Genomic DNA, 23,591 nt, shown 5'->3' on the forward strand with positions numbered 1-23,591 from the left:
AAGGCCTCAAAAGTATGTGAAATTCAACAAATCTCTTTGGAAGTAACGAAAGTATATAATATACCCTTCTGGAAAATATGAAAGTACACAATATACCCTTCTGGAAATAATGAAAGTACACAATATACCCCTCTGGAAATAATGAAAGTACACAATATACCCTTCTGGAAATGATGACAGTATACAATATACCCCTTTGGAAATAATGAAAGTATACAATACACCCATTTGGAAATAATGAAAGTACATAATATACCCCTTTGGAAGTAATGAAAGTGCTCAATATACCCCTTTGCAATTATTGACAGTACACAATATACCCCCTAGGAAATAATGAGAGTATTTATAAGGACTAAATAAAATAATAATAATTCACAAATTGGCAACAGCCTCGTGATTAAAGCCAAAACGAAGCGAATCAGGAGAGATCCCAGTAAGGAAAGATCCTGCATCGTGTAATTAGAAACGATTAAAAAAAAAGTAGGGGGGTGGGGAGGTGTTTGGCCCCACAAGCGAAAGAAAAGAGAGGGGACCCCCAGTATACTGAAAGAGGATGCGAGACGCTTCCCCCCCCCCCCCCCAACCCCGCAAAAGGCAAGGTGCCAAAAGGTGCCAAGCCACCTCATGATTGAATGGAGAGAGAGAGAGAGAGAGAGAGAGAGAGAGAGAGAGAGAGAGAGGAGAATGAATGTTGTTGTCGAGTAAAGAGGATCTCGGATGATCTGAAGAAGGACTTCGAGTGCCCGACGAGGAGAGAGAGAGAGAGAGAGAGAGAGAGAGAGAGAGAGAGAAGAGAGAGAGAGAGAGGAGTTGGAGTGTTGAAGGTGAGGGGGGCGGGGGTGGGGTGTTTAAGGGCACAGGGGATTGGAAAGGCAAATTAGCGACGTGGTGATGCCCTTCAATGCACAGTCATGAAAGGGATCCTTAGGAGAGGTCTGTCATCGTGACGAGAGTTCCACGTAGTACCAAGAGTATTGTGCACAAAAAGAATCAAGTTTTAATTATCTTGATCTCTGGACGGGAAAATGTCCTTAAACAGCAATTATGAGGACTTTTGTTCCCAGAAGAGAAAATATTAAAACATCGCAAATTTCATTCGATTTACTTTTCTTGGATATTATTATTATTATTATTATTATTATTTTTGTTATTGTTATTATTATTATTATTATTATTATATTATATTATTATTGGTCTATCACAGTCATCCAATTCGTTCGAATGGGTGTTTTTTTTATAAAGTGTGGGGTTCCGGGTTGCATCCTGCCTCCTTAGGAGTCCATCACTATGTGCGCTGTTTGTAGTAGCAAACTCTTCTGCATTATTATTATTAGTATTATTATTATTACTCTTACTATTATTATTATTATTATTATTATTATTCAGAAGATGAACCCTATCCATATATAACAGGCCCACCAAAGGGGACACTGGACATGAAATTCAAGCTTCCAAAAATTATCATAGTGTTCATTGATAGTAACCTGGAGACGTTGCAAAGAGCATTTGATTATCAACAAAGAAAATACAGATAGATATATATATATATATATATATATATATATATATTATATTATATGAGAGAGAGAGAGAGAGAGAGAGAGAGAGAGAGAGAGAGAGAGAAATTATGCAATCTAAAATGTTTCAGAATACATATACACGTATATATTCAAAGAAAAAAAAACATATTTCTATTTAAGCACAAAATAATATACCACGAACTCACCGAATCATCTCTCTATCTAGAAGTTTGATTAAACATTCAATTTAAAAACAAATCTGGTTTTTCTCGGTACACACTTCCAACAACGGTTTTGACAGATCACTCAAACGTCAGTTTTTGAGACGAAGCATCGAGAGAGAGAGAGAGAGAGAGAGAGAGAGAGATTCATAATCACAGAAATAGCGCTGTGAACATATCGAGGCAAATTTACTCTTTAAACCCCACGGAAGAGAGAGAGAGAGAGAGAGAGAGATGAAACCGGGTATACACCACTACGTCAGAACTCGGTACTTGAAAACCACCCTCCACCATCACCAGCACTACCACTACTATATAAACCACTCCTATACAGCCACCACCACCACTACTGCTGCTGCTGTAGCGATGATGATAAGAGTGATTGCGTCCGTATGGGTATGGGTATGGTTTCAGAGTTCGGGGCAGAGGGTAGCCGCAGGGTGAATGGAATGGGTGGGGGTGGGCGGAGGAGGACTGGGTAGTTAGGGGGCGTGTGAGGGTTTGGGGGGAGGGTGGTAAGGCCAGCATCAGCAGACGAGAGGCAGCAGAGATGATGAGTCAAGCGATGATAGAATGAACGGGTGGAGAGGAGAGGGAGGATGTGACGCAGAATTCGCAAATAAAAAAAGATAAAAAAAAAATATATTAAAAAAAAAAACTGAAGAGGGAAACAAAGTTTTACGAAATTACTTGATTGATGTTTGGTCGAAGTGATATTCTGTAGAAAACGGAGACGTCTTAAAATGACGATGCGACTGCAGTAGTTTATGAAGTGAGCAGAATTCGCCAATAAAAAAAAAGATAAAAAATAAAAAATAAAAGATTTAAAAATACTGAAAAAGGAAACAAAGTTTACGAAATGCTGTGATTGATGTTTGGGCGAAGTGATATTTTGTAGGTAAAAGAGACGTAAGAATTTGGGAACGTCATAAAATTATGATGATACGATTGCAACAGATACTGCAAGTTTTCGTTACGAAGTGTTGTGATTGAGGTCTGAGCGAAGTGAAATTTGCAGAGAAGAGGGACGATCGTAGATGGCGAACGTAATGAAATGATGGTAGAACGACGACTGCGATAAATACTGATACTAATCATTAAAAATAAAATAGAGGATGAGGCAATAAAAACGTAACATTATTCAGACAGGAGAAAGGAATATATAAAGAGCAAAATGGATTGCAGAACGGCTCGCAAAATAAATAACAGTGAGGCAGGCAAATAAATACACCGAGATGAGAGGAGGAGGATGAGGAGGACCAGGGCCAACGTCCCTCCTCGGGGGACGCCCTTGGGTAATGGGAGGAGGGGCTGGGGCTAAGGGCAGCGTGAGAACAAAATGCCGGAGGGGAGGTCATTCGCTGCTGACTGTACCACCACCACCACCACCACCAACGCATCGCGGTCGCCAACCTCGGCCCAGGAGCGAACGAACGAACGACGCTTACCTAACCACCACAAACAACAAACAAACACAAACAACAAACAAATGCGCAGAAGCTTGCGAAGGCAGGGGGGGCTGGATGTGTAGTATACTTCCCAGATCGTTCGTAATATGGATTATATAGTTAGTTTTGCGAAAGAACTTTCAAGGTGAGACATAACATTTACTTGCTGGGACAGTGATTAAAATATTGTGTATGTTTATATATATATATATATATATATATATATATATATATATATATATATATATATATATATATATACATACATACATCATACACTAGGAAACTACACATGAAGACACAAAACCCACCTGCTGCTGTTAATGCCAAATTACGCAGGCATGCATACAAATACATGCAAACAAGAAACTCAATATTGTATGCACAAAGAAATTATATATATTTTTAAACAATCGCTCTTGTTTGTATATAAGCAGAGCTATTTTTGGGGTCTAGCATTTTCTGTCACTCGTCTGGAAGATAACTTCGAAGCAATACTGGTATATATATAATATATATAAAATTACGAACTAATTAATGATAAAAAATGTAATCCAACATGAACTGAAGAGGTACATATTTACAAGAAACTACCTTTTAGTAAATTAAACGTTCAAACAGCAATAGCATCACCTATGACTGCCTCTCAGCTGTCTGACGCAAGCCCATAAAATATTGCAAGCAGCATGACGTTCGACTGCTTGCATTTGTTTCTTAAAAACATCCTCCCATCTTCAAATATAAACATCCAATACCAACATGACAGACACGTCACATTCCACGAGTCATCTCCACCACGTGACGTACATCAACAAATATCTTTTACGGCTTGGCTAAATTCAGGTTTAATGCGTCATGAAAAAAATATATTATATATGAATATATTTTCATAACTTGGCTGCGTGCCAAGGCATTCTTTCGGCCTCTTTTGGCACTCATTATGAATTCTGCAGGTAATCTTTTTATCAACTCGAGAAAAGTCCTTGTATAGAATTAACGCAGCTGAATCAGCCAGCCATTATTTTCAACAGATGTTTAAAAGAAGGTCTAATAATAATAATAATAATAATAATAATAATAATAATAATAATTAATAATAATAATAATTCTCTCTCTCTATCTCTCTCTCGTCCTCTCTGTCTCTCTCTCTCTCTCTCTCAATCTCTCTCTCTCTCCTCCTCTCTCTCTCTCTAACTCTCTTCATCTTTACTAGCAGCCACTGACAACAAATCGACTAACAACTAGGTAGATAATTCACCAAGCTGAGAGAGAGAGAGAGAGAGAGAGAGACTACATACCTTCAAACGCATAGATAACTGTCTGATGCATTACTTTCATTAGAAAAACAAACAAACAAACAAATTGAAGATATATTTTCAAGCCAACTATGAAAGAGTAAATCTAACTGTTTAAAGAAACAGGGTGATGATATACGATTGTCCAGCCCAAGAAAAGGTCAAACGTCTATACCGTTCACTGTTTACGTTTGCATAAGGTCACCCATGCAGAATGGAATGGAATACGTACAAGAGTTTAGGCCAAAAGGCCCAAGCACTGGGACCTATGAGGTCATTCATACCCGGTCCAGCCAAAACCTTAACTCTCTGGTCATTAAATACGTCTATTATTAATCAGAGATCAATTACATAACTCTATGGTCACTGAATTTCTCTATTATTAATCAGAGATCAATTAGAGCACTGACATTCATCTATTTTTTTCTTTAGGGAAATAAAAAATAAATAAATAATTAAATAAGTGAGATCAATTACATAACTCTATGGTCACTTAATGCCTCTAATATTAATCAGAGATCAATTAGTGCACTGAACAATAATCTATTTTTTTCTTTAGAGAAATAAAAATAAATTAAATAAGTAGGATCATTTACATAACTCAATGGAGTCTTAATACCTCTATTATTAATCAGAGATCAATTAGAGCACTGACAATCATCTATTTCGTTTCTTTAGCGAAATAAAAAAAAATTATTTAAAAAGTTAAGTTAAATTCTGACGACGACTATGATAAATCAGAGATCAATTACATAACTCTATGGTCACTTAATACCTCCATTATTAATCAGAGATCAATCCCTCTATTTTTTTTCTTTAGAGAAATAAACATAAATAAATAAAAGTGTAAAGTTAAAATTCTGACGAACATCTATCTGGATTCCATCGTCCAGCGTCACAAAAACTATCCGAGGTTTTTTACCTTACCAGTTCGAACATTTCATTACTTAAAAAGGCTGAGGAGATCCAGAGGTACTAGGGGAGAGGAACGCCAGTGTACTGGGAATAATAGAAAGGGCGCCTGGAAAGTCTAGACGTCTGCTGAAGAAGGAGGAGGAGGAGGAGGAGGAGGCGGAGGAGGAGGAGGAGGAGGAGGAGGAGGTTGCCAACGCGAACATACCAAGGGCGTCTGTCTCGGGATATTAAAAGCCAGGCACCAGTTACTATAGTAGATTTACATTAACCGTGCATTTGATGCCTATAGGCCAATCCCTTACGACGCTCCTGATTGGCTGTTGATAAGCCAATCACAGGGCTGGAAACTCTCAGTCTCTCTCGAGTTCACATGGGTAGGATCTATGTTCCACCTCTCCTGAGGTATACGTCTTTCAGGAGAGGTGGAACATGCATCCTGCCCGTGTGAACTCTCTTGAGAGAGGCTGAGAGATCCCAGCCCTGTGATTGGCTTAACAACAGCCAATCAGGAGCGTCGTAAGGGACTGGCCTAGACATCAAATGCACGGTTGATGTGAATCTACTATAGGTCTTACACACACACACACACACACACACACACACACTATCACACACACACACACACACACACACATATATATATATATATATATATATATATATATATATATATATATATATCTTTGAATTTCTTTGAAGTTGGAGGCTGTTCAAGGCTTTTTGTAGTGACAAGCGTATATATCCAAAAAACGAGCAAAGAATTTGAGAGAAGTTAAAAGATGGCCTTGTTTCTATTACATTTCACATGTATCTGGTAAAGATGACCAATAGATTCTATAGATTTATATATAGATATATATATATATATACTATATAAATATATATAGTATATATATTATTACAAATATAACAACGTCTCTTGAAAGCAATCTCACTGTACAGAAAAACTGTGCTAAAAATTCTTGATGAGGGGACACTTTCTTGACAGTTTAAAATGTCAAACTTCTGAAATTACACGACAAAATATATGACATTTTTTAGTAAAATTCCAAAACGGTGACAACCATCCTGCACCCCCCCCCCCCCCACGGTCTTCTAAATACGCGAGAAACGAGACAATGGACCCACGTCTTGGAAATCTTATAAAAAAATCTAAGTGGTCTTCACCACCAGACACTGTCAACATAGGGAATAAGTAGGGCGGGGTGGGTAGGGGGGGTGTGTCGGGGGGCAGAGATTTAGCAGTAGAGCTCCAAGTCGCCGGTATTCGAACACGTAAGTGATCTTGCCGAACAAGGTTAAGGGTGTGTATATATATATATATATATATATATATATATATATATATATATATATATATATATATATATTCATACATACACACCTATAAACTGCCCAAGACTGCAATAACAATAAAAACAGACGAGGTAAAAAAAAAGAAAAAAAAAGAAGGGGGCTGGCACTGTGGCATTGTTTACAACTGGAAAAAGTTTTCCAAAAAGAAAGTAAGGAAATAAATATCGTGCTTTTCAGAGCCGGAATAGGAGAGCGCCCTTAGGGCCTCCTGAGAGAAAGCAATAACTAAAAAAAAAAAGGGGGCGAGAAGAAAAAAAGTGGCTTAAAGCATCTCTGGGCCTTTCGAAACGCCCTTGGAACACGTTCGACCTTGAATGTTGGAACTGTGATAAGACAAAAGAAATAATAATATAATAATAATAATAATAATAATAATAATAATAATAAAAGAGTACACACACAAACTACGCTCATGTTAAGCTGTAAACCAAATAATAATGATAATAATAATAATAATGCACAGAATAATTCAGAAAAAAAAAAACTTCCCCACACACAAACATGGAGCAGAAACTGGACACACACACACAACCGCACTAGAAGAAAGAGCAACAATATGCGAACACGACAAATGATTACCACCTCTATCGGTATAAATGACTAAGAGGAATTCTCCTCTCCTTATCCCTGAAAACAAAAGTCTCGAAGAGCCGGGTGTTGATACACACACACACACACACACACACACACACACACACACACACACACACCTTTAAAGCCCCGGACTAGGTGGTGGTGGTAGTGATAACGTTCATGAAGTGTTTTTAAGTGTGTGTTTGTGTGTGGCTACCCAAACGCAAAACCGCCTCGTGAGACGATCAGATGGAACTGATTTTTAACGGAAATATAGAAATTATTATTTCCAGACAGGAAGGGGTCCATGAGAGAGAGAGAGAGAGAGAGAGAGAGAGAGAGAGAGAGAGAGCTATCGATCTAACTTTGCCTCCCGTTCCTCCACTCTCTCTCTCTCTCTCTCTCTCTCTCTCTCTCTCTGAGATCCACACCCCAACATCGACCCACTCGGCCCTAATACACCCACACTCACACGTATACATACACATGCACACACACTCTCAAACATACACATACACAGCCACACCTGCATTCTCAGTCAAGTGTTTGATTTATGTTTTATCTTTTGTATAAACTGGGCAGTTTAATTTAGAAGTTTTTCTATAAATAAAAAACTGGTGACTAATCCTACGTTACTGTATTAGCTGGTTTGTATACAAAGCATAGGCCTATGGGCCTAATGCCCCCAACTGTAACAGTTACGAAACTAAAGGTATAAGCCTATAAATCTATATGCCTAAGACCACCCTACCGTAAACGTTACAATAAACGTAAGACTTCGGAATTGATACGAAAAGGAAAACCTAACGTTCCTCCTTGAATAGAACGCAAAATAAATCAATTCAAAGTTAGCCACAAAACTGCCAAATCTACACTCATGGCATAAATGCATCTCCCATGAGCGCACGCACACACAAATGAATAGGAAATAAAAATAAGATGCAGGGAAAATATGCAAAACATGTAAATGAGTTTTGGGGGAATGACCCCGCAGTCTCTCTCTCTCTCTCTCTCTCTCTCTCTCTCTCTCTCTCTCTCTCTCTCTCTCTCTCTCTCTCTCTCTCTCTCTCTCTCTCTCTCTCCGTAGCGAGGATGGTAAAGTTGGCAATTTCTTCCTGAATATATACGGTGTTGTCCTGATGTGACATTAGGTTATATCCTTTCGTTCGATCGATCGATGGAGAGAGAGAGAGAGAGGAGAGAGAGAGAGAGAGAGAGAGACCTTCAATCCACTGGCGCAAACCTAGACCGAATAGTACTTCCCTTAGATGCACTCGACTCTTATAGGCCGAGGATTTCCCGGCTACCTAAGTAAAGCCCACAAGTCCCCTTCTTCAGCCGATCTGCAGACGGCGATCTGAAGGCGAGGGCGGAATAAAACAAGGGGCACGAAGAGACGAGGAGAGAGAGAGAGAGAGAGAGAGAGAGAGAGAGAGAGAGACAAGAACCCAGCCGTTGAGGATGGATTAGGCAGAGCGAGAGAGTATAAGTGTAAGAGTTGGTCGCCTTTAAAACCTTGCCCAACACATTCACCCTCTCTCTCTCTCTCTCTCTCTCTCCTCCTCTCTCTCTCTTCGCCCCCTTTTCTTCTGCTCCCGTGCTTTCGGTGGCGCGACAACTCTTCGGCTCTAAATACTTTTGTTTCTAATCTTCCTCCCTCCTCACCTCCCAACTCTCTCTCTCTCTCTCTCTCTCTCTCTCTCTCTCTCTCTCTCTCTCTTTTCCACAAATGAATGGAATCATCATCCTGCCGACATTAAAATGCGAAGTGACTAACTCAGTATCCTTCTAAAGCTCGTCTCTCGGATTCTATAAACATCTCGTGTGTTGTCTCTTTTGTGGTCGAGCGACGTAATTATCATAGTTCGCCATTTATTCTGAGTTCTCGTTTTCTTCAGGGTAATGAGGTAAATTACTTTCCTCACAGTTTCCCCTCTGTCAATCCTTCCTTCCTCCCTCCCCCTTCAACTTTTCCCTCTCCCTCTCCCTCCCACTTCCTCCCCCTCTCTCTCTTTCCCTCCCATTTGAGAGCATTTCGGACGGACGCGGGAATAAAAAAATTTACTTAATTTAATCAAGTTGAAGTCAAGCTAAACTAGGAAGAAAACTGCAAAAAACAGAGAGCCATTTTCTTCGTTAATTTGTTTAGACTAAAAAGACTTGAATATATATATTTAAGTCCTCGTTGATTGCTACACTGAGTCACGTGTTTCTTAAACAATCCTTATCCATCAATGAATTGTTCCCAACACTCTTCATATCTATTTACGATCGGAAATAAACGGAGTCCGATAAAATCGAGGATAAAACAATGGCCGACAGACAGACAGACAGACAGACAATCGAGATGATAATAGCGCTTAAAATAGAGGAAGTGTGTGTGTGTGTGTGTGTGTGTGTGTGTGTGAAGTGTGGGGTCGAGGGGAATTATTCACGTTTAGCCTTGGAAGTTCATTTCCTGCTCACAGTACGCCCTGTACAACGATGCCGTTTGCTTGATGCGTCAACGCTTCGAGGCTGACTCCGCAGCAGGAGCGTGTCACGAATACGTAGGCAACTTGTCGGACACACATCGCATATATGTTGCATACAATTTGGCGACTTAGTGAGTCATAGACATGTATACAAATCAGTAACTTATTGATACTCACAGACATGTTGCATACAAATCAGCAATTTACTGGTAGTCACAGACATGTTGAAAACAAATCAATAACTTATGGTAGTCACAGACATGTTGGCTACAAGTCAGCAATTTACTGGTAATCACAGACGTGTTGGATACAATCAGGAACTTACTGATAGTCAAAGGCATGTTGGATACCAATCTGCAACTTTTTGATTAGTCAGACTTGTTGGATACAGGTAGACGACTTACTGGTAGTCACAGACATGTTGCATACAAACCAGTAACTTACTGGTAGTCACAGACATCCTGGATGCAAGTCAATGGTTTACTGGTAGTCATAAACATGTTGATTACAAGCAAGTCACAAATATGTTGGATACATGTCAGAGAAACTTATTGGTAGGCCTAACCAGGGCTTCATATCAGTTAAGTAACTCTCTCTCTCTCTCTCTCTCTCTCTCTCTCTCTCTCCATTCATACATATTATAAAAGCCAAAAACTCACATTCCCCTTCACATAAGTGTATTAATTCACGAGAAAACTTGGGGGGGGGCCTATCAGCTACCTGCTATTTAAAGAGATCCTTTTGGACAACGAATATACCTAAAATTAAACAAATTTTAAAAAATTCATTCGTCCTCTTATGTAATCAAATCCACCCATTTCCCCTTTCAAAGGACACGTGTAATTCACGTGGTGCCACGTACCTATATGTCTGTATCTACACACACACACACACACACACACACACACACACACACACACACACACACACACATATATATATATATATATATATATATATAATATATATATATATATAATTATTAAAAGATAATTCACAATAATGAAGGAAATGCAGTAAATGCAAAATCCTTCTTAACAAAATTCTTGTTGACCTAATAAACAAAATAAACAGGAAAAAAAAAACGGAATCTGCCTCTGTAATGAGACCTCCACTTCACAGAAAGGTTAACAAGCAAACATCATCAGGCAGGATGTAACCCAAAGCGACAGCAAACATCCAAGCAGAGATTGCCTAAGCTCTCCCGGATGTTGCTTTTGAAAGCACATTAAGTAATAAAGAAACATTTTCCTTTGAAAAACTCCGCGGAAGTTGCAACCAATTTTTCCAATTCGGTGCACTTGAGTCTACCAATATCATCTCCTCCAGTCGGTCTAAAAAAAAAAAATGGTATTTGATACGAGAGAGATCAATTATGAATAAGATTATTGAGATATCCCAATAAACAATTTTATACAGAAATAAATAATAAACGATTACAGGATAAATTGTTACAGTTAGGATGAAATTACAGAAGAAAACTGTGGTACATAACGTAGGTAGGCTAGGAAAGTGTGTCTCTTTGCAATTCCAGTGTAGTGCAGTTTGCGCAGCGCGTTCCTGAGAGAGAGAGAGAGAGAGAGAGAGAGAGTAGATAAATCTACGGCGATTAGCAGACTTCGTTATTGTGACCCCAGTCACGATCATGGCCCCCGCTCACCCCAGGACTATCGGATCAACTAGTACTACTACGCTCGGAGAGACGAGCCAGTCAATTTTCCTATCTCCCCTCCCCCGCACCCCAGCCCCAACAATACAGTGGAGAGAGGAGAGAGAGAGAGAGAGAGAGAGAGAAGAAGAAGCATTATTAATAAGGTACTGGATGACTCAAACCCCCAACATTCATTCTGCAGTTACCGATCAGATAAAAATGTCCCAGACTTGCCAGTGTATACCTGACGCAGAAGCCGCCGACTTGGATAGTGATTTCAGAATAAAAACGAAGCTTAATAGTGATTTGTACTCATCCAAAAAAGTGTCATTTGCTTCTTTTATATAAAATTACAAATAAAACTCATCTAGCAAAGCGATGAACAGCAGATGAGGCCGAAAGGTGTTAGGCCTAGGGAAGGAGACCGTATTTTGCCTGACTAGGCCTAGAGGAGGAGGTGACCATAGTACGTATATATATGCTTGACTAGGCCTAGGGGCGGAGGTCTTCCTATGCTTGCTGTTGCGTGTGCTTACCGGAACTCCGCCCTCTGGCGTCGTATCCCGCCCTTATCCATTCACCCCGCCCCCCATATCGCATGCAATCACTTAAGCATTGTGAGCCCATCGGCCTAGTCATCACTTTTTTTTTTTTTAGACCGATCAACATGTGTTTCGATTTCCAAGGACAAAATATACTAAAAAAAGACAATTAAACGAAACCGTAAGCAATCTGCAAGTATAAATATTAATGAATACACATGTGCATACATAGCAACACACATTATACATGCGTAAAGAGGATCAATCATACAACCACGTCGATAATATTCCCCCATTTTTGTTTACCAACTACCAGACACACATCTCTATAACTCCAATGGGTGAGGCCAGCGATCCCTACCATCCATTTAAATAGCCCGTTTCCCTCTCCTCCTGACCCCTTGAATACGTAGCCGTCCACTACCCCTACCCCAAAACCCAGCACACAACCCTCTGGCCCCGCCCAAGGAGGGGTATAGGTAGTAGTACCATCTCCTGACCGACGTTACCTGTAGTATACTCGGTCAAGAGACTCCGACAGCGGAACTGGGCTTGGAGCCAATATTATTCTCACCCCCCCCCCCTCTCTCCTTCTGGTGGGGGGTGTGGGGGGGGGGGGTAGTCTGAGAACCCAATGAAAAATACAATGCGAGTCAATAGATTCATAGCAGCGTGTACGCCCATATCTGTGATTTTTGCCGTAAATATTGCCACACTGCAAGTTTACTCTGCTTCATAGTTTTGCAAATGAGTATAATAAGTGTTTCTAAGTACTTATTCCTGTTAAATCAATGGCATACCCCCCATGTGTGTATGCAAGTATATATCCCATGTATGCATGTCCTATAATTCAGTTGTACATACCCCATGTATGCATATATGTCTTATAATTCAGCTGTACATAACCCATGTATGCATATATGTTTTATATTTCAGTTGTACATAACCCATGTACGCATGAGAGAGAGAGAGAGAGAGAGAGAGAGAGAGAGAGAGAGAGAGAGAGAGAGAGAGAGAGAGAGAATTGATTGAAATTCTAATTTAATCTATTTGTTAATTAATGACGCATAGCATTCCGAATATTCCTAATTTCCGTAGGATGCCGTCACAAATTTTATTTCGTACCTATATCGGTGCCGGACGCACGATCATGACTAAATTTAACCTTGAATAAAATCAAAACTATTGAGGCTAGAGGGCTGCAATTTGGTGTGTTTGATGATTGGAGGGTGGATGATCAACATGCCAATTTGCAGCCCTCTAGCCTCAGTAGATTATAAGATCTGAGGACGGACAGAAAAAATAGCTAGACGGACAGACAAATAGCCATCTCAATGGCTTTCTTTGACATAAAAGTAATAAATTGATATTTGCTGGTATAAAATTATTTTTTCAGTTTTTGTGAATATACTGTGAAGGCTATACAAAAAATGCTTTTAGCCAATGCTGCAAAATTCGGCATATCAAAAATAATTTTAATTCAGTACCGTTACAATCTGTATTTTGTGACTAAATGCTAAAATATGCATCATAAAACTATTTTATCTGATGTTGACTGTTTCGACGAACAGCAGCATTACAAAACATGGAAAAAAAGGTACTGAGATAAATAAAATCTATTATGTACCCGATTCTCAAATATAAAAAATTGTTAAATGAAAAATAAAGGACGTACAACTATTTCTACGGCAACGCTGAACATCTGACACGCGTGCTCAGAGAGAGAGAGAGAGAGAGAGAGAGAGAGAGAGAGAGAGAGAGAGAGAGAGAGATGAAACTTCATGTCCAATAAACGGTAATATTTATTAACTATTTTATAACTGACTTTCATTATCAGTATTTTGTTCTCGTTAATAATCAAGTAATATTATTCCAGATATTATTGACTATTATCGCGAACCAATCAATCACTCGTAGTGAATACTGATGATATTATACCTTCCGTATCGTTATCATTATTATTATTCTTGTTACTACCATTATTAACCCCGAAACCATGCCTGTGTTAGCAACAGTGGATGCCTGCCGAGTGACGGCACTCTCTCTCTCTCTCTCTCTCTCTCTCTCTCTCTCTCTCTCTCTCTCTCTCTCCATACACCACGCCCTAGAACAAGCGTGGTTGGCGCTTAACCCAGTCTCCTTCCAGCGCTGGAACCTCGATGACATTTTGAGAGAGAGAGAGAGAGAGAGAGAGAGAGGAGAGAGAGAGAGAGAGAGAGAGAATTTCACCATCTCTTCTCCACAAAAAAAAAAAGTTTGTTAAAAACTATTTAGAAATGACTATGAATGTGTGAAGAATAATGAATGAAGGAAGAAAGTGGACCTCTCATTTGATTGATCTTAAATCTACTGGTAAGAGAGGAATGTGGAAACTTGGAATAACTATTTCAGATGCGTAAGGAAACAATTGCTTAAAATTTTAACTGATGATTAAAAAAGTTAGGTAAGAGTGAAAGTGATAAAAATGAAGGGAAATTAACATTTCAACATTTTACGAAAAATACCAATCCTTTACCGGGCGCAAAAATTTACCAGAGAGAGAGAGAGAGAGAGAGAGAGAGAGAGAGAGAGAGAGAGAGAGAGAGAGACTAAGGCTTTTTCCACCATCTCCTTCTCTACAAAAAAAAAAAAAAAAAAAAAAAAAAATTGTCAAAAACTACAACGATAAATATATCTGGAAGAAGTAGATGAGAGAAATGTATTATGAAGAGATGTTAGGACTCCACCCGATCGATTTTGTAGGGGGGTGGGGGGACTAATTCATATGGGAACTCCAAGAATAGTGTTCGCTCTTCAAAACCACAGGATTAGGTCACGATCAAGTCTTCACCTACAAAGAAGGGGCCGAATTGAAGCCAAGAAGACATACTCTCTCTCTCTCTCTCTTTCTCTCCTTTCACCCAGTACAAACAAGCAGGAGCCAAACTGGGGCTCTAATCAAAAGAGCCAAGTCGAAAGATACATAAACAAACACAAACGCACGAACGAACGCACATCTATCTGGTCAATGGGCGTGTCTGAAGTCCACAGCCCCTCAGCAGCAGAAAGCTGTAGACACAGCAGTAGCAGTAGCAGCAGCAGCAGCAGCAACCTTGCGTGCTTCCAGTGGAGAGAGAGAGAGAGAGAGAGAGAGAGAGAGAGAGAGAGAGAGAGAGAGAGCCACAGGGAATGGGAATCACGAACGAGGCCACGATTCCTAAAAATACTCATCAGAGCACACGGGGAGAAGGACACGATTCCGAGCAGAGAGAGAGAGAGAGAGAGAGAGAGAGAGAGAGAGAGAGAGAGAGAGAGATAAATCCCTCAGCTTCCAGACGATGATCTTCTAATTGGAATGAAAAGCAAGGTGGATAAATCGGGATATATAACACAACCTCCTCCTTTGCGGGTTATATAACGAGGGGTTAGACCACGTGAGTTGCCGTGCGTGCATCCCCCCCTCCCAGGGGGGGGCGTGTTTTTGCGTGATCGATAGCAACTCGTGGGGGACCACGCCCCTCTCAATCGACCTAAACACGCGCACGCATTCATAGCACACGCGTTTTCCAGTGGAGAAGGAGATCTAATTCACAAATCTAACGCACGTCATACATATATGTGCCCTCCCCTGAAAAAAAAGCACATCGTGCGTTATACACAGCAAACGCAATTTCGATGCACGATCAAGAACGTGCAAGGAATGAACGGACATGGACTTTTTGGCAGCTCGGCAATTGAGTCACCCTCTCATTAAACGAAAAATATCTCGACATTCACACAGCAAGTTCCATGACCTCTGGCGGGTGATATAACTCAGTTCATGAACGCTTTCGTCAGGAAGAGATGCAAGACGTATTCAACGAATGGCGCCAGATGTGAGTATAAAACGAAATCCGTGAGAGAGAGAGAGAGAGAGAGAGAGAGAGAGAGAGAGAGAGAGAGAGAGAGAGAGAGAGCACTGAACAACAACGTATAACCTGGGACGTTATGACACAAATAAGAAATAAACTGAAGTCGTGGGTAAAAAACGAAATCCGTAATTATTACGACGTACCAAGAATTACAAAAACGTTTTATATATATGTATATATATATATATATATATATATATATATATATATATATATATATATATAGAGAGAGAGAGAGAGAGAGAGAGAGAGAGAGAGAAGAGAGAGAGAGAGAGAGAGAGAGAGAGCACGAACATCAACAATGTATAACTTGAGATATAATGTCAAATAAATAATAAACTGGGAAACAAATTTCAGCCGGTCTCTTTTGGAAGCTCACTGGAAACCATTACAACTCATACACACACACACACACACACACACACACACACACACACACATATATATATATATATAGAAATATATATATATTATAAAATATATATATATATATAATATATATATATATATATATATATATATATATATATATATAAAGTAAAAAAATAACGAAAATAACATTCAAAAACGGACATTACCCTTTCAGGACAATTCCCGAGGGAAATGTTGTTAACATAAAAAGCAGCGCTCGCTAATGACGCGGTCAATAATAAGCGATGCTCGTGTGGCAACATCAGGGACAATTTGACATCAAAACGACAGGACGGGTTATATATATATATATATATATATATATATATATATATATATATATATATATATATATATATATATATATATATAATATATATATATATATATATATAGAGAGAGAGAGAGAGAGAGAGAGAGAGAGAGAGAGAGAGAGAATTTGGGGGAATGTTTTCGATATGTCACACCACAGGGCAGAGTGGGTCTTTTCGAATATGTACGAGAGGGCGATGACCTAGCGAAGTGACCTGAGGATTTAAGATGAAGAGTGTGTGATGACCTCCCAAAGTGACCTAGAAGAGTATGGTGACCTCCCAGTGACCTTGAAGGCTATGATGACCTCCCAAAGTGACCCAGAAGAGAATGGTGACCTCTCAGGGACCTAGAAGGGTATGATGACCTCCTAAAGTGATCTAGAAGAGTATGATGATTTAACAAAGTGACCTAGAAAAGTATGATGACCTCCCAAAGTGACCTAGAAGGGAATGATGATTTCCCAAAGTGACCTAGAAGATTATGATGACCTAACAACGTGACCTAGAAGGAAGTGATGAACTACCAAAGTGACCTACAAGATTATGATGAATTCCCAGTGACCTAGAAGGGTGTGATGACCTACCAAAGTGACCTAGACGAGTACGATGGCCTCCCGAAGTGACCCAAGTCCTAAGGATCCAAGATAATATACCGGACATAAAAAAAAATAAAGTATATAATAAAGGATACAAGTCCCCAAATTAGAATGTCTGGCAGACCGGGGAACACGGAAGAGGGTAAACACCACGCAGCCTTGTTTATAAGGGAATTATATCCTATTAAAGTGAACCATACACACTAATACACAGCGTATACACCTTGGTGACTAAGTATACCCCAAAATAAACACACTCTCTGTTAAAATTCTCTCTCTCATCACTGCAATAAAGATAACTAGCGAAGTATTAACCCCACAAACGGTTCAATGGACAAAAATGGTTCAGGGTTCCAGCGAGTGGTCGGGGATTATGTACCTATATTGATCGCAGCAATGTAGCTATTATTATAGAGAGAGAGAGAGAGAGAGAGAGAGAGAGAGAGAGAGAGAGAGAGAGAGAGAGAGAGAGAGAGAGAGAGAATGTTTACTTTCGAAATTTATCAAGGAGACCCATCATCAGATAGGCATTTTTCTCCCTCCCAAAAGCCCCCCTCCCCTCCCCCCCACCTATGACTCTTTCCATGGGAAAAACATCCTATCCCTTAGAAATATATAAATATATATATATATATATATATATATATATATAATATACACTATATATATATATATATAATATATATATATATATATATATATATATATATGAATGTATGTATACGCATAACTGAATCACGAAAGTTTGGAACGTGATAAATCCATAAATAAAGGTATAAGCCACGAAGGAAAAATAAACGTTCTTCATTTTTTCCTTCGTGGCTTTTACCTTTATATATATATATATATATATATATATATATATATATATATATATTTACGCACACACACACACACACAGAGAGAGAGAGAGAGAGAGAGAGAGAGAGAGAGAGGAGAGAGAGAGAGAGAGAGAGAGAGATATGAATACACCTACATCCCTTAAAAGTGACTGTCAGTGTTTATATGCGTGTATTTATATATACATAGACAATCATACACATATATACATACACACACATACACAAGAGATAGCGTGGCCATTAAAAATACATAAGCATATCTACTGAAGGTGTCTTTTTATCATAAAAGCTGTAACCAGCCAAAAAGGATTATATCATCAGAGTACAAAGAGACCTTTGTAAGAATATAACTCCAGTAATTCACGGACGTACGATAAAACCTTCAAGAAGTCGGAATCAGGACTCAGAAGGCCCTTCGCTTTTATTATATAAACCACTTGTTGATATATGCTACTGATCCTAAAAAAAATAGGAAATAAAAATTTTAAAAAAGCCTACTTGGACGAACATCCCCTTGAGAAAACAATAAAAAACCTAGTAAACATTCCCTTGAAAGTAACTTACTGAACAGCTGATAAGCAAGTAAGAAATTCCTATAAGGTAACAATCATTAAAAAGACCAAAGCACGAAATACTACAATAGGTTTATAACCATTAAAAATATCACACCACGAAGCACAATGGATTAATTATACATTGCTGCTCAAGTTAGCCTATCACACTCCTTTCTTAAGATTTCTTGAGATTAATGAAAGCTGTCGACCTTTAATCAAAACTAATGAAAGTTGTGGAACGTTAATATAAATTCTCAGAGTTTTAACTACCGACTACAAGAACCCCAAGAAATGTTCAAAGCAACAGACGAAATAAAATCGATAATGCCAAGAGCAATGCTGAATGATGATGGAGTGCCAATATGGCTCCTGAAGATGGCGAAGAAGCGCATCTCAAACAATGAGTGAAAAGTTATGCTAAAACAAAGAATAAATTAATCATTAGGAAAAGGGAATGAAGACGAGGTAGAAAAAAATATCTACACAGAAAGACTTAGGAAGACAATGAACCTGACACGCCACAAAGAAAACGTACCAGGGAACAAAGGAAAATAATGAAGGAAAAGAACGAGAATGATAGATAAAAGTGTACACAGAACAGAAGACGAAAACATGAAAACTAACATAACACAAAGAAAACGTACCGAAGAACAAAGAAGACAATAACAGAGAGAACAGAAACGACAAAGGGAAGAGTATAGACAAGAGACAACAGAGTGAACAAATAAACAAACAAAATGAATAAATATATAAAAGCAAAAGAAGGCGAGGCATAAATAGTTGAGGCAGACAGCTCTAAATCTTAGGTTCAAATCAAGAGAATGACAGAAGAACAACTTCGAGGATCTGTTCAATCAACAACAACAAAAACAACAGCAGAAAAAGGCCAGAAAGAGAGAGAGAGAGAGAGAGAGAGAGAGAGAGAGAGAGAGAGAGAGAGAGAGAGAGAATGAATCACCACTACTATAGGTACGGGTAGATGACGAAGCAGATAAATTGCGACAGGGAATATACGCCGCCTTTGGCTGCCGCTATGATTTTGCTACTACAGTAGCTGAGAGCGTAGAGAGAGAGAGAGAGAGAGAGAGAGAGTGAGAAGAGGCGAGAGAGGTTGTGGCGGTTAAGAATGGGGGTGGGGGGGGGGGGGGGGGGGGTGGGGGGGGGGGGGGGGGGGTTGGGGGGGGGGGGGGGGGGGGGAGGGGGGCGTTCTGAGGCTGTATGGCGGTGTGGCAAGTGAGCTGTCTGTCATTCACGGGCGTAGACTGGAATGGCGCGATGAAACGTTCTGAAGGCGTTCTGAATGCAGCGGGGGCGTGGGTGGCATTGCGGGATGTGAGGTGGCATTGCTAGGCCAACGTAGGCGCATTTGGACGAGGCGTGAAGAGAGAAAGCAACACCCATTTGGGGCTGCAGACTGGAAGGCTACGTGAAACTATGGGAGTCGGAAGCCTTCAGCGATGCTGGAGCCAGAGGGCGTTATCAGAGGGTATGAAGAGGCATAGCAATCATTGGGGTATGCTGGGGCAAAGCATCTACCTGAAGGTGACTGGTCCTTCAGAGGTCTTTGGCATCGTGGCATGGCCGGAGAGTGTGGGTGTCACAGAAGGCTTTTCTAGAACCCAACCAAAGAACTTTGTGTCACAAGAGGCTACAATAGCAAGAACAGAAGAAAGCAAGAGTGGGGTGTCCATATTTCTATGGAACAACAGAATGTGTCACAGAGGCTATACAGAGCAGAGCAACAGAAAGATGAGTGGGTGTCATATTGCCACAGAGCAACAGAATGTGTCACAGAGGCTATACAGAGCTGAACAACAGAAAGATGAGTGGGTGTCACAGAGGCTACAGAACAACAGAGCAGGAAAGACAGACAAGAAGACGAGACGAAAGTAAAACCAAGACTGGAAAAAATAAAAATAAAAAAGGCCCAAGCAAGAAGCAGCAGGCAGAAGACCAAGACCAAGACCAACACCACCACAAGCAGGAGGAAGGCAGCTTCAGCTCCAGCAGAAGCAGAAGCAGAAGCAGCAGCAGCAGTATCGATCTCTCACTTGATGAGTCAAGGGGGAAGAGAACGGACGAAGCACAACGCGTGGTAAGCGAGAGGCCCCAACCAGTCCCCCCCACCTTTCATCCCACCCCCACTCTCTCTCTCTCTCTCTCTCTCTCTCTCCTCTCTCTCTCTCTCTATCTATGTCTCGCCCTCTCCTCCTCCCCTTGCTGCTGATCTCTCTCTCTCTCTCTCTCTCTCTCTCTCTCTCTCGCAGACCATCACGGGAACACGTGTTCCAGGATTCCTTCATTAAACTATGAGAATAAAAAGGGGGGGAGGGGTGGAAGTGAGGGCTACTCCCTGCTATCACCCACTGCCATCAGGAATGACAAATAGACAGACAGCTAGACTGACAGACAGACTGATTGACTGACATGATATGCAACAAGAACACTACTCGTTCCAAAAAAAAAAAATAATTAAAATAAAATAAAATTATTCACAAGCAGAAGACAGATGCCTTTCCATAACATTATTCAAAAGCAGAAACTGCCTTTCAATAACAAAACCACGTAACAAATTTCAAAAGCAGAAATTGCCTTTCAATAACAAAGCCACATTAGATAATTTAATATATAAATAAATTATAATGTAACTCGCCTGGTCAAAAAAATAAACGAGGAATACCCAAGTCGTCTTCAAAATGGAACAAAGAACGTAATGCAAGGATCCTACCTTCAGATTTACACAGAGAAAATATCTTAGCTTTTCCCTGGATAAGTAGAAAAAAAATCACTACCACTGAAGATTTTACACTAAATAACGCACAGTTTTTCCATCTTTTCAGCAATGGATGTACGTGTATGTTTTCATCACACCAGCTGGCCACATCCGGAATTCTCCCCCCAAAAAAGAGAGAACACACGGGAACAAAGAAGTTATCACGTTTGTATTTTCCTTTCCATAAAGAACTTCTGAAGAACGTTGAGGCGTCTGTTTGTCTGTCTCTCTGTCTCTCTATGTCTCTCCTTCAGAATTCCACGAGGAAGTAAGCAAGCGGTCTTCAATGATTGAAACGGTCGGTGTCAAATTTGACGTGAATAATTAAACAAACAAATATCTCTCTGGTGGACGAGGGATGCGAAAGCCGGTGGTTGGTTGCCCCCCTTACTACAACCCGGTAAATAATGAAAAATGCAAAAAGGGGGGCTCGGGGAAGAGCAAAACGACCACACCCCCTCCCCCCCTTTCCATCTCACCAATACCCGGCAACAAGGCAAAAGCAAGCACAGAGATGGAAGGGGGAGAGGGGGAGGAAAGGGTGGGTGGGGGATGCTGAAATATAGACTTTTGAAGTTACCAAGTAACATCGTCCGCTTCACAAAAAAAAAAAAAAAAAAAAAAAAAATGATTTAATTGAAAACAGGAGTATATTGTCATATTCGTCGGTCGTCATCGTAGTCGTCGACGACTTGACCTCACCAAAAAAAAAAAATACATGGACTTTCTCGAGCGACATTACCTCACCAAAAACATGGTCAACAGTCCGGGACATGAGCAATGGCTGGTGAACCACATCTGCTTTTTGACTGACGGACGAAGATTCCTCCTCCTCCGCCGCCGCCGCGCCAGGACGATGATATACTTTTGTGAGAGAGAGAGAGAGAGAGAGAGAGAGAGACAGACAGACAGACAGACAGAGAGAAAGAAAGGGAGGGAAAGAGAGAAAGAGAGAGAAAGCAGGAATCTGTAAACAGTAGCAGTAGTAGGACGACTACTGCTTTTAACAACAACAGCCGCCGGGTCGAGGGGGGGCGCTGCTCCCTTTTTTTTTTTTTTTTACAACACTGCCACCATGCGTGTGCCACCAATGGCTCGCGGACTTCATATGAAACGCCCGCTGGAACACACGGTGCGGATAGCAAGGCAAGTCAGTCGTCGTCGGCGGCCCCGGGGGGAGGGGGGGGTATGTGGGACGGGGGTGGGGGTGGGGGATGGGGGATGATGTGCATGTGTGTGTATGTACGTACGTACGTGCTGCTGGACGGGGTGTGTGCGTCCGTGTGTTTCCAGAAGACGGGGATGCGCCAACTGCTATGCGCCCGGGGCTAGATAGCGGCGGGGCCGTCAGTGCCACACCCACCCACACACACACACACACACACACACACACATACTATTACCCTATGGCAAACTAACGGAAGTTCGCGACACCTAGTGCCATCAGCATCACGTCGTCACAAACACCTTAAAACGCAATGATGATCAATTATCTCGCTAAAAAACAAAAGTTCTTGTATTGACGAGGATGATTTTCTCACTCGAATGACTGCACGCGCTCGCAGACTCCTTCGTCTACAGAGAAGCATGTGTGGCTGTTCAACACTTGTACTAAGAGTGATTATATATTCTATGTCACAAGGATTAGGATGCCTCAAAAGACTTGTTAGTCCATCCTAAGTGGAGACATCGTGCGCTCACTTATCTGTAGGAGCAGGTTTTACTGTGCATTCATAATTTTGTCTGCCTTTCTATCAAACTCTTCCACACTGTTGCTGTTTACAACTTCTGGTGGCAGAGATTCGCTCGTTTAAATGGACAGCTCCATGGAGAGAGAGAGAGAGAGAGAGTGTTACAAGGATTAGGATGTCTCACAGACTTGTTAGTCCTACCTAAGAGGAGACATCGTCGTGTGCTCACTTATCTGTAGGATCAGGCTTTACTGTCCATTCACAGTGTCCTCCAAATGATTTTATCTAGTTTTCTTTTAAACTCTTCCACAATGTTGCTGTTTACAACTTCTGGTGGCAGAGATTCGCTCGTTTAAGACAGTTTCCTGGAGAGAGAGAGAGAGAGAGAGAGAGAGAGAGAGAGAGAGAGTTACAAGAATTAGGATGTCTCACAGACTTCTTAGTCCATCCTAAGAGGAAACACCGTGCGCTCACTTATCTGTAGGAGCAGGTTTTACTGTGCATTCAGTGTCCTCCTAATGATTT

The 23,591-nt window shown here is 40.5% G+C and overlaps 1 protein-coding gene across 3 annotated transcripts in view; it reads right to left on the reverse strand.

Moving 5' to 3' along the window:
• LOC135209668 (protein enabled-like) overlaps positions 1 to 22,424 on the reverse strand; it is a 58,667-nt gene extending 36,243 nt beyond the window's left edge. Inside the window, exon 1 of one of the 3 annotated variants that reach the window (XM_064242401.1) lies at positions 22,118 to 22,424. In XM_064242401.1, coding sequence (XP_064098471.1) covers positions 22,118 to 22,173 — 56 coding nt within the window. In that variant the 5' untranslated portion in view covers positions 22,174 to 22,424. Of the gene's footprint in view, positions 1 to 1,726; positions 1,857 to 22,117 lie in introns of those variants that run through there. The other 2 variants (XM_064242404.1, XM_064242403.1) reach the window with 2 other exon arrangements.
• Between the last annotated feature and the right edge of the window lie 1,167 nt (positions 22,425 to 23,591).

This window comes from Macrobrachium nipponense, chromosome 38 (assembly GCF_015104395.2).
Source record: "Macrobrachium nipponense isolate FS-2020 chromosome 38, ASM1510439v2, whole genome shotgun sequence".
Lineage (NCBI taxonomy): Eukaryota > Metazoa > Arthropoda > Malacostraca > Decapoda > Palaemonidae > Macrobrachium > Macrobrachium nipponense.